We start from the raw sequence: 13,441 nt of genomic DNA on the forward strand, positions 1-13,441 counted from the left end.
AAATGTAGTAGAAATTAAAGTACATGACTTAACTGAAGAATCAGAGATCCTTTTCAGTTTAGTGGCACATGACTGTTACACAGTTCTCTTTCATCAGGGTGTGTTTTTACACTAGCCAGACAACAGAATGATGCTCTAAACAAGTAACATAGGAATTATTTAATTATGCATGCTTAGCATTGCTATTGGTCTCTCCATAAAAACAGCATTCATAGTAAAAATGTTTTAAATTAGATGCTAAGTACTGTTAAATCATAGCTTTTTGATTTACTATCTTGCTTTTCAAGCATTTGGCAATTAAATTTTTAAATTCCCAAAAGAAATTGCTGGGCAATACCTACTGCTTTTTGGTGTGATTAAACTTGAAGTTATATAGAAGTAACTTGAAAACATTACACTAAAATAATTCTGACATTACAGCAAAACAGAAAGCTAATTTAATGATGAAATTAAATGCTGCAAAATTTGAATTCAAGCATTCATTGTTAGAAGAGCTAAGCATGTTAAAGGGGAAATTTCTGAACTATTTTTGCTGGCTTGCTAATGCTAAAATTGTGCTTTTGTAGTCTCAGTACATATTGAACCAGTCTGGTTGGTTAAGTAACATAATCACAGAAGTACGGTTTATTTCTTTATAACAAGGTAGGAATTAGATAATTGTGTTCATTTATAACTTATGTACGTGTCCTGGTTTGTATGTATGTGTACTACTTCAGAAGTATTAGGTTATTCTGTTAACTTTTTATAAAACACAGAGATGTGGAATGCATGGAAGATGGAAGTGCAGATTACTATGGTTTCATTAGAAATTCAATCCTTATTTTGCAGCTGAGTGTGGTGGTCGAATTCATGCTGCTACATCGGGGCGCATTTTGTCCCCTGGTTACCCAGCACCGTATGACAACAATCTTCATTGCACTTGGATTATTGAAGCAGATCCAGGAAAGACAATAAGGTATATACTTAATTTCAATATTTATAATTGAATTCAGTATTTTATAAATTTTTTGTTATTCTCATATTTTTCTATACAAGCTGCTGGTTTTCACTGGTATAGTCAAGATATCCTTCTATAAGGTGATGTATCAGTTTTCCTGGGTTGGGTGCCTGTTCAGGAGTAAATTCTCTGGATATGGGACAAGATAAGCAGCATTCAAGGTGCATTTGAGTATTACCTCACCCAAAAGTTGTCTTTTGCACCAGAACAACACCAGATTACACAAACCCCAGAATATGTTCTAGTATTAATTAGTAGTATTAAACAGCTTACATAAGGGTGAACAAGAACTTTAGGAATTTGCATGATAAAACATTTCTTGTGAATCGCAGGTAGGAAAAGAATTCTCTCATGCACTTCCAAAGATAGCTCTGCCAGGACAACAAATCAGTGAAATATCAGTGCCAGGGCAAAGCACATGCCCATTATTTGAATTAACATATTCACAAATTCAGCAAGAGTTAATCAGTGAAACCAACTAACTCTGTGACCTGCACAGGAACCTGACACCTATTTAGTACCATAGCTATTGTATCCTCATACAAAACTGATGTCATCTCAAGACCCATGTTGGGCCCTGAAAAGTCTGTGGTGGTTGACACTGTCCATCCTCAGCAGGATGGGGCAGGGAGAAAAAAACTTTATAAAAACCCCTTGAGAGTCAAAATAAACTGAGTTTAATAAAACAAAAGCAAAGGTCCATGTGTGAAAGCAGAGGAAAAAAAAAGATTTATTTTCTACTTCCTATCAGTAGGTGATGGCCAGCCACACCTTTGGGAGCAGGCCTTCAGTATGTGTTTCTCTGGAAGACAAACATGATCACAGAATATTCTGATTTGAATGGGACTCACTGGCAATAAAATCTAATTAAATGGGAAGTTATTCAGTGGGAGGCTTTAGCCTTGGTTTTTGTTTGTTTGGTTTTTTTTGTAATCCTATTTCACTAAGCCAAATATTGAATTTATGCCATCATGGGTTATTTCAATGCATAATTTTTATTTAAATAACAATTTTCAAATTAATGATTTCCAGTTAAGGACTAACAGATAAAAAAATATCAACACACAACTATTTGAAGCAAAAAAAAAATAAAAGAGACATTTTGATATTTACCTATTAGAGTTCTTCAGCATTAAGAATGTAAGCATTCAGGTCTTGGAGACAATTCACACTTTCTGCCTTATAAGATAACATTCCTGAGCACATTAATAAATATAATTCTTCACCTGAAGGTAAATACAGATTATTGTATTATAATACAGTTTTATATTTTACGAATTTTAGCAAAAAGCCAATCTATGATATTTTTCTCTTTTTTGTGTAGGAAAGGAAATGCCATGCTGACAGGAGTTCTTGTGCTATATGTTCTACTGTCCAGTAGCTGTTACATTTTTTAATTGCATATAATTCAAGCAAAACAGCATTCTTGATATCCTCATTTAAATAAAAAGAGGAAATTTTTATTGAAATCGGTTCATATACTTTAAAATATTTATCCTAAAAATAATATAATTTATAGACTTATAAATCAAGTCTTGAGGACTTATGCCCTATAATAGCATTTCCTGTTATCCAAACATTTATAAAACAGACCTACGTGATGCTTACAAGATCAACAGGAAAAATGAATAACCCTGCTGGACCACCTTCTTCAGTCCTAAACAGCGTCTTAAAACTACAGCTTGGGAATGATTGCTTGGAGTTACATGTAATTCTGTTTAACGAGTAATGCACAATACTTTTACTTTTTCTTTGCAGTCTGCATTTTATTGTTTTTGATACTGAGGTTGCTCATGACATCTTGAAGGTATGGGATGGGCCTGTTGAGAGCAGCATACTTCTCAAGGAGTGGAGTGGCTCAGCTCTTCCAGAGGATATTCACAGCACTTTCAACTCATTAACATTGCAATTTGACAGTGATTTCTTCATCAGCAAATCAGGCTTCTCCATTCAGTTTTCAAGTATGTAAATATTTTTCTTCTCAAATTTAATAATTTCATACCCTATTTATATACATTGTTCCTCTATTTATTGACTCTAGCAACTCTTTTGCAACTTTCTCAGTCTTTAGAAGACAAGAAATTATACTATTTTAATTGTGTTATGTGTTTATGCAAATGGCTATGACTAGGAAGAATTTTTGGATTTACTTTGAATGTTTAAGGGTTTTTATTCCTTGTTTTCACCAGCAGCCACATACCTACCATTATCTAAGTAGCATTATTTAACAAGTCAAAATGGATTTGTACGTACAGAACTTTTTTCTGCACAAATAATTTTAAATATTCCCACCGCTGTTACCTAAAAATGTATTATTTCATGTTTATGTTTTATGTTGGTTAGGTTTTTTTTTTCTCAAAACATTGGCTGCATGATGCATGGTTTTTATGACCTAAATATTCCTGGTATGATTAAGCTAAAGAATTCTAGACACCTTACCATATTGAAATACACTTAAAAATTTAATATTAAACTTATCAAATTGATCTTTATGAATAAAAGGAAAGCTTCTCTTTTTATAGAGAAAATATGATCAATATTGTACAGGTGATCAATATTTTAAAACTGGATATGTGTAGTTTTTCTATGTTATTTTGACCTAAAGACTGGGAGTAGACACAGGAGACGTATCTGTGTCTTTGATTCAGTCATTGCATCCTTATATGTCTAGATATAATGCATGCATTTCTTGCCATGACATAGGAAAATTGTGAATTAATGTGTGAGTCATTCAGAAGTAAAGGGTTCTAATCAGATTTCAGTCATAATTATTTGCATGAAGATGTAAACTTGGGTTTTTTCTAGTCTAATTTCTCTAATGTCTCTAAAGTCTATAATGTATTTTGCATTTACCTATTTACTTCATTTTCCTGTATTTTTCTAAATGCTGTATCTACCACCCCCAAAACACTCTTTCATCAGTCTAAAAAAAACTAGTTAAAAGCTTATAAAATTAATTAAAGTCAAAAGGAAGGATAAATATTTCTAAAATTTCTCACCAGTGTGCTATTTAATATGCTGCTTTTGATTTTTTTTTTAAACAAGGTAAGTTTTACATTTGTAAAATAAATGTAATTTTTTTTTCTTGTTAAGATTAGCAAACACGTTTAAGGTTGTATTATATGAAAAAAAACTTTATGCAGAGATTTTGAAAGGACAGAAATGTTTAAGCAGTTCAGTTTACCAATACATTCCTTAATCTTCAATGGCACTAAGAGCAAGTAGAGGACTATTTAATGCTTTGAGAGAGAATAAATGATTTTCCCATCCTCATATAATATCTGATGGATGCACTGAATGATCATGCTGACAGTTGCACAGTATGTTTTGCTGGAATTAATTGGAATTAGTGATGATGAGCTGAGAGCTCTAGTATAGGGAAAATAGTTTCATTCACTCTGCTTGTCAAGTGGAATGTGTTACTAACTTTTTAATTGTAAGGCATCAAAAATAAGATTTAAGGGATATGTTGAAGTAAATGTTTAGTTATTTAACCTAAAAATCAGGCTGGTTTATTTAGTCTTCTTGAGGCAATGAGCAGAACACTGTGGCCTTGACCTGTAAAGGATTTAATGTAATTAATCTATGACTAAGTGGGAATCTTTACATGCCTTAGTATTCATCATGTGTTCAAACTGTCGGACAGTTTATAGCAAAGCTGCACAGAATATTGACATTTCAGTACTTTAGTAGCTTGTATATCTATATAAAATATTTCTGAATTGCTGAAACTTTTTTTTGGCAATTGCAGAAGATGTAGACATTTTGTTGCATGTTCTTTGAAGGTAAGTGGCGAAGTTTTTTGTCTTTGCATCATGTGAAAGATTTTCAAGTGTTACATCTGTTAATGAGTATTTCATTTAATCCTTAATTATAATTGAAGAAATAAATTTCAGGTTCAGAATTGCTTAGAATTGGAAAATCTTTAGTAATGCAGCTTCTGTATTGGATTATGTAATTGGAATAAGTGTCTGCATCCGTGAACAGCCCTTTATGGGATCAGATAAAGGATATACATTTCAGAATATCGGGTCAAATGAGCAACTTAAAACATAAAAGTGCTAATTTTCATCCAGAGAATTTGTTTCACTGTGCTGTGAATGTGCTAATTAGTCTCTATGCTTTGCACTCAAGAATGTCATAACTGCATCTGACTAAAAAAGAGGTGCTGTGAAAGGGTGATGTAAGGTAGATCAGAAAATATCACCTATAAATTACTTACTGTTTATTGTAAATGTAATTAGAAGTATTTTAATGAAAAAAATATAATTGGCTGAATCTTGCAAAATGTTTGAACATTAATGTGTCCTGTCTTGACCAGTCAGCTCAGTGTGTAGAACATGAGGACAAGACAAAAGTCATTATGTTAATTGTAATCAGTCCAGTGCTTTCCAGTAAAACCTAATTACCATTTAGTTGTGCATAAAAGGACAAAAAATGAAGTCCAGTGTACAGAAATTACCTTTACCCTGGGGGTTAAATACATTTAAGCTATGTATTACAAACCAGGGATGTCCACCAATTCTTTCTGGCAAAAGGGTATAGGTAGATTTGGTATGAGGCTTCTTTATTGCAAAGAAAGTTACTGGCAGCAAAAACTTCTTTCATAAGTTAACCATTAAAAAGTGCTGTCTAACCTAGCTTAATTCTGTCCTACATATCTAAAGTAAAGGGGATAAATTCCATCTGAATTTGCCTTTTTCTTCTTATCAGCTAGAGGTCTAGGTATACTAATAGTAATTTTCAAACTTTTGAATATTTCAGGCAGATGAAAGGAATCCTATCTGTCTTTTCACAGGTGTCTAGTTTCCTTTGAGATGCCATAAAGTATCCTGGCTAGTCTCCATCTGCCACTGCAGAAGGTCACACAACCATAAGTCCTCTCTCCTGTCTTCCAGTCCTGTGCTGATTCCTTGGATATGGCATCTGAAATGAGACTAGTCACCTATGTTGAAGCAGATCAATCTTACCCTGAATGTTTAATCTCCATCTGCTCTAGACTTCTGAAAGCATTTGGATCCCATGCTAATGGGTCTATTGCTTTTATTGACCTGAAGTTTATTTTATTGAGAGTTTTTATTTCTAACGGTATAATTTTTTTTACTTGATATTTACCAAAAACAATAGAAGTGGCAGATGATAGAAACAGCACTGGCAGTTTCTAGTCATATTGTCATTCTTACTGGCTCTGATAACTTCAGTTTAAAAATACCTAATATTAGTTCTACCCTCCCAGTCTACCCTTTTTTCTTCAACTAAATTCTCAGCTGTTGTTACTTCAGAGAACTGTATCCTTTTCTTCAACTAAATGGTGAATTTATAGTTCTTTATGTGGTTTTACAGATTTTGGTCCTCAAGGCAAATAATACATCAAATGATTTTATTCACCCTCCCCTTAAAGAATACCAAAAATAAAAAAAAAAAATTGGAGATATCTGGCTTTTCTAGAGTCAGACCTATCTATGATAATTTTCTATGCCTATCTCCAGTTCTACAGTATTGTAAATTTACCTTAGTTATAGTAAGCATACCCTTAAATTGGTAAGCATACACTATAATTAAAAATATTCTGATCTCTGCTTTCAGACAAGCAAAGATGCAATTTTTTTGTCCATGTAAAACAACTGTCAAGATGTTAATAAAGTAGCAAAGCACTTTTTCTCCATTTATTGTAATGTTTCTGTCTTATTAGAAGAACTTTGGACACTCATATTATTAAAAGTGAAGATACAAAACCAAGGCATTTGCATAATTGGTTTAGTCCACTTTTGATTTTTTTGTTGTTTGCTGTCTTTCTCAGTATTTTTAAATTTTTCCCTTAAGTATGTGCAGAGATAAGTAATGATGACTAAAGATGCCTAAGTGTTTAACTTAGCAACACAAGTCACCAATCATGAAAGTGCAAGTAAGCAACTTACACCAGTTTTAATTACAACAATTAATTGGAAATTACTTGGTCAGATGTTGACATATCTGTTGACAACTTACTTCCTCTGGCGAAAGCATAACTATCAACAAACTATGTTTGGTTTTTCCTAGTGGCACTGGGCTTAATATGACAAATCTGTTTAAACAATTTTGTCTAGCTTTGCAATTACATGTGATCATTTGTTTGTCTGCAGCAACTTTTACAGTAACTGTGTCACCTATCTTGAACTGGGTAGTGTTGTGAAAATTGTTCCTTTGCTGTTGAAATATTTTTAATCATTTGCCTAATGGCCAAAGTTGCCACATTTAAGTAGTATAAGTATTTCCAGACAGAATCTTCATTGCTAGAATTCATCATGCAATTGTTCCAGATTGATTCACAAACAAATTTTTGGGGAAAATGGACTAGCATAAAAATTTATTTTTAAAGAAATTTGAAATGAATAATACATAATTACATATTTGCCTTACTAACTAGATCAATTTTGAGTTCAATAAAAATGAAATACATTAAGACATCCCTTGTAAAAACAAAATGAAAAGACACAAGGCACAAGAATTCAACACTTTTCAACTCTATAACCTAATAATTTCACAGTTCAGTGTCTTTTGCTGTCTGATAAATGTTGCATTTCATGCTCACAATAACATGGTGATAAAAACATGGTCATGAAATTGTCATTGCGCTTCTATCCATCATCTAATCTATGACCTGGGAAAGGCATCCTCAGCCCCATAGATGGTAGCAGTTCTTCATTTGGTTCCTGTGGAACTGAGCAAAAATGAATCTTGTAGGTTACTTTGGTGGTTTTCTCTAAACTTATGAGCTTTTGTACTCCAGACTTTGTTAAAGAGGCTGCATTGGCATTTGGGTTTGTTTTTTTTTTCCGTTTACATTCTTGGACAATACATGACATTTAAGTATGTTGTTGATGCTAATTTGCACAGTACTTAGTCTGTATATATACATGTGTTATGTGAGTTGCTTTTTGGAGAACAAACATTGTTCTTTAACATTTCACAATGTTAGTCTGAAATCACTGCAAATCCATGTACATCTCAGCTTTGATATGCAGAATTCCTTTTCAAGCTTATTATTATACAAACATAACTAAACAGGGGAACTGGTGCAATTTGAAAACCTGGGAAAGTCTATATTGTTTTGATAACTATGTGGATTAGAAATAAAATGTTGTCTGTAGCACTGCACTGCAGCAAATGGCTTACATGATTTTCACCACAGACAGTAAAAATTATAGGGATGAAGAAGATGTTTTTATTTCCTTGAAGTACGAGAAAATACAAACTAAAAAATATATTAAAAAAAATAATTTAAAAAAGAGTTAAAGAGAAATTAACCAAAAATCTAACATTTTGCTCACAGGTCTACAGACATGCAAATACACAGTGTTGTATTCTCAAAAGCAGTCTCCATTGATTTTCGAGTGAACTTTAGATCAACTTTGAAAGACAATTTGAGGACCAAATACAAAATAAAATTTAAAATGGGATTGTCACAGATTCTTAAATTAGAATAAGTGAGACTTGACACAGTGGCTGTCTACTTACGGAGATCTTAAAATTCCTTGGCAATCTGTGGTTTTCCCGGCTGCCTGTTCTTCTGGAACCTATCTCTGAATTCCATCTTTAATGCACACAGAAGCTTGTTCTGCTCTGAGCAGATGAGACAGTAAGAGATGGGAAATCTGTACAGAGAATCTCTATAACTCACTGAGTATCATATAAGCCTAAGGCTAAGAGCACATATGCAAGAGCTGAGAAGCAGCAATTACTTATTTTCCAGCTTAGTGGCATTCACATCTCATCTCCTGGCTATGCCATTTTAGGAATCTAATTTTTCTCAGGCATTGTTTTAAAACTCTAACTATGTAATTCAGTTTGATTTTACATCCTTGAGCCTACAAAGTAGTTATTGATTTCCTTGCTTTACAGTATGTATGTTTTATTTCTTAATGTTATAAAAAAACAACAGTGACAGAAATAAGATGATTTTTAATTCCTGGATTACTTATAAGTGCATATGACCTCTGTACTCTTCAGATATTTGCAAAATTCCAAATGAAGAAATATTAGAAATGTAATTTTCATGCAGTTACAGAATCTCTTGGGGTTCTTCAGAAGTAAAACAACTTGGAAAGGAGGCAAGTGGAAAAGTTGACAGTCTGTCTAAATGTTCACTTTACTAGATGGCATGTCAGTACTTCAATGTTTGGTGTTCCATTTAATTAGGATCAAGTGTATTTGGCACAATAAAAAGGTTGTTGGTTTCAAATACATAAAATAATTTCTGAGGCTGCAAGACCAAAAGTGTGAAGAGCATTTTGGTGTTTAATAAACATCTGTGATTTTTTTTAATTTAGAACTTTTTATATGATAAATGGAGATTAACAATGAAATTAATATTAGAAGGCATCAGTCCTTTCTGATTGATGGACACTTGACACAGTTAAAATGGGAAAAGTGTTGTTTGATGAGATACTATATAGCGTAACCTTTAAAAAGAAAATTAATCTATTCAGAGATATGTTTTTTAAAAGACAGCAATTAATGACAGAGATAGGCTTGTGCTCATTTTTTTGGAAGAATTGAAAGTATTTAACAGATATGCAATAGAGCAATCCATTTTTAAGAGCTATTGTTGCCTGTCAAATGAGGAAAAATTTTTCTGAGGTCACAACAATGCTTTCATTCCCTTGTGGCCAAACATACTTTTAGTAAACTGCATTGCTATGGGGTGTCATGTAAGTTGTCAGAGTGGTGCCTGGGGAATCCTTACACAGTACTCATTAGTAGTGACAGCTATTACTTAAATTCCTAGTGGAAAAAAAGTCCACCACGGTTAAAAAACAGCCAAATCTTCTACTTCATTTACATATAGGAATGATCCAAAGTATGAGATTTATTGTTTTGACATAGGAACAAAGCCAAAAAACTATTAATAATAAAATTTCAAACAAAGTCTCTATGTTTCTAAGTGTGTTATTTATAATAATCCATAAATTCTCCCATAAAGATATTTTACAATTTCTGTGATTTATATGTGGTCACCCATTTGCTAGAACATGCATCAAACCAACTTAAGAGTCTGAAATTGTTGTTTTTTATTTTACTCTTTTTTATTTTTTTTTTCAACTTTTCTCTCTTATGAAGATTTATAAGACAGGGAAAGACAAAACCATTTTTCAGTTGTACAACCTGGCAGTTTCAAGTTTGCACATGTTTAGCTGCTCTTGCTCTTTCCTATTGTGTTGTACTCTTTTGGTGTGGACAGAAGGAATGGATGCAGCTCTTAATTTACAAAATGAGTTATTGCATCCTGGTGGTAGACACCAGTACTATTAATGACAACTGTGGTATAACTGGATTTATGACTTCTTTTGTTGGTTTTTGTTCACATTTGTGGTCAGTTCTTTGAAAAAGATGTTTGGGTAAGGACTGGTATGAAAGAGAATGCAATTCAGTAGGGACATTAGTCTCCAGAGATGGACCTCTTTTTCTTTGGAAGACTGCAAAGTTTATTGCAACTCAGGATGTCTGAATATCTGAAGCCAGTAGGAGAGAACCTGAAACCAGAAGAGACCTTGCATCTTCCAGAAATCCACAGTGGATGTAGATTTGTATCACTTTCTGGGTGATTATTTGCTTTAAGTCATACCATACTGATTGTTGTGCTTAGTTTAACATTGCTTTTAAATAATTTATTATTTTAGAAAGCTAAACCCATATCTAGCTACCAAAGACTGATCAAGCGAAGTATTTTGCTAAGATTCAGTTTAAATGATCTCTAAGAAATTTGTTTCTTGCCCCTGAAATGAAAAATTCAGGGCTGCATAAACTGCTGCATGATTTTAGCCAGATGGGTAAAGAGCATTTACATGCTTCAGGGTAGTAGGACTATAAAACAATATTATTTATTACTTGATACTAACCCTATTGTGCAAAAGCCATCAAATCTGTTTTGATAACCAGAATATTAAAGTGAGGAGTTACTAGTTCTTTTGATGTATTAACTGGACAAAATCAGTGCATATTTTATACTAAAGATACTGACAGGAACTCGACATAATCATGATGTATCTATGGGCAGATATTTATAAAAGCAAAGAAACAAAATACCTTACTGCATTACCTGAAGAGTAAATAATACCATCTCTGGTTGGAATGCTAATGTGAATGTGTTGTGCATTTAATTATGCAGAGTAAGTATCTATACCTTACATCTTTTATTTCATCATTCCCTTGCAGCTTCCATTGCATCAACTTGTAATGATCCTGGGACCCCACAGAATGGCACTAGATATGGAGACAGCAGGGAACCTGGAGACACCACCACCTTCCAGTGTGACCCGGGCTATCAGCTGCAAGGGCAGGCTAAAATTACCTGTGTGCAACTGAATAACCGATTCTTTTGGCAGCCTGATCCCCCTACATGCATAGGTATTGAGATGAGATGTTAGTCTCTATTTAGGGCTAATACAGATAGGATTTCTTTTTCGAAAACTGAGCATATGCTGCTTACGCTGGAGTGATCTCTGTGGAACTCAGTTATTTTGTACTTACAATGTCAGTCTTGATTAACAGTATTTTTGGGTGTGATTTTCTTTATTCTTAAAACTTCATAAAAAGTTTAAAATTACGAAGTATAACAGAAATAAGTGAACAGAAGTTGTGATTTTGACAAAAAAATAGTGTTGAAATGATTTCATTAGAATTTTCTTATTGTAATAGTTTAGTTACATAAACTGATCCATTATTAAATTTTTAATATTTTATTTATTTATTTATTTATGAGTTATCTTACAGATGAAATACCCATCCTGTGCAATACTTTGGAAGATGGATACTTACTGGGAAAAGTAGATTCAGAGAAGGGGATGCAAGTGACAGTGCTGTTGAAATAAATTAGATATATTTCCGTAGCATCAGGAGAGGCTGGACCCATAGTTCTAGATTGTATAAAGGTTTCACTGAGATTCTTGTCAGTAGACAATAATTACAGGCTTAGAACTTTTGCTGAATTTTATTTACAGTAATTTCACGAATACAAGCCACAGCAATTTGACAAAAATTTTGGTGGAAACTCGGAAGTGCGGCTAATAGTCGGGGACGGCTAATCTGTGAATAATTTTCTGACATTTACAACCCCAGACGTGCCAGCCAGGGTGCCGAGCCAAGCCCCTGCCAGTAAAAGCCGGCATTCCACGATTGTTACAGTGTTACTGTGTTGCCCTGGCTCCCTGAAGGCAGCACGGGGGGCGGGGAGAGAGGCGGGAGAGCTCTCTTCTTCCCTCCTCTGCCGCAGCCCAGGGGAGAGACGGGGGGCTGGGGGGGCGCGCCGCCATTGCCGCGGTTCAGGGAGCCGACGTGGGGGGGGACACCGCCATTGCCGCGGCCCGGGGACGGGGGGGGGGCGCGCCACCATTGCCGTGGCTCCGGGAGCCAACGGGAGCCCCGTGCAGCCATTGCCGTGGCCCGGGGAGGGGGGGGGGGGAAAGTGCGCGCCGCCATTGCCGTGGCTCGGGGAGGAGGCGGGGTGCTTTGTCCGCGCCCGCCGCCGGAGCCACAGGCGCGGGAAAACTCCGTCCCCGCCCGCCGCCGCTGCCATAGGAGCGGGGGAAGCTTCGTCCCTGCCTGCCACCGCGGGGCAGCGCCGACCCGGGGTGACCGAGCCCAGTGGCAGCGGCGGCCGGCCCCGAGCGGCAACACCGGGCTGGGCCACCTGGCCCCGTCAGCGGCCCCTAGCGGGCCGAGCCTGCACAACCTTAGCTCAACCAGTAAACCCCGCCCTCCCGCGGTTCTGTTACTAATTGCACGCGGGTCCTCGCTGCGAACGACAGAGCGGCTTATATTCGGGTGCGGCTTATTTATGGACAAAAACCAAAATATTTGCCAACACCCAGAGATGCGGCTTATACTCAGTGCGGCTTGTATTCGTGAATTTACTGTAATATCATTAATGTAGGTTTTCTAGGAGTAATCAACATCTGCAAAATTATCTGCTAGGCAAGTAGTTTTTAAAATCCTTGTTATTTTGTTACCTGCTGATTTATAATTAAATGAAGACTTACTTTAGCAATCCTGAAACCCAAATACAATATCACTAGAATAAGCATAATTCTTTTTCTTTCTACAAGACATTTTGGAGACACACTTTCCAAAATAGCATCTCCTGAAACAGCTGCAGTCCCACTGTTTCTCTGAAGTAAAAATACTGCAATGGATTCAAGATAATGGAGGATAGTTTTTCTGACTCCATATCATGTGACAGAATTGGAGAAGCACATAATCTGTGTACTGTGTTCTGCATAACATATGTACAGGGTAAAAAGCAGTGTGAAAAAACTTGCTAAATATATTAGGATCATTCACAAAGTAAATATTTAAAGAAAAAAAATAAAATTATATGGTATATAAGTCTAGAATATTCATATTTTTACTTTAGATACCAATTATAATCATTCCATATTTCTTTAAAGTCTAGTATAAAATCCCAAC

The 13,441-nt window shown here is 35.1% G+C and overlaps 1 protein-coding gene across 2 annotated transcripts in view; it reads left to right on the plus strand.

Annotated features, from left to right (window-relative positions):
• CSMD1 (CUB and Sushi multiple domains 1) overlaps positions 1–13,441 on the plus strand; it is a 1,108,435-nt gene that overhangs the window by 912,606 nt on the left and 182,388 nt on the right. For both annotated transcript variants that reach the window (XM_033053649.1, XM_033053650.1), the window contains exons 25-27: positions 829–955; positions 2,756–2,958; positions 11,192–11,383. In XM_033053649.1, the coding sequence (XP_032909540.1) occupies positions 829–955; positions 2,756–2,958; positions 11,192–11,383 (522 nt within the window). The remainder of the gene's footprint in view (positions 1–828; positions 956–2,755; positions 2,959–11,191; positions 11,384–13,441) is intronic.

Source organism: Catharus ustulatus, chromosome 3 (assembly GCF_009819885.2).
Source record: "Catharus ustulatus isolate bCatUst1 chromosome 3, bCatUst1.pri.v2, whole genome shotgun sequence".
Lineage (NCBI taxonomy): Eukaryota > Metazoa > Chordata > Aves > Passeriformes > Turdidae > Catharus > Catharus ustulatus.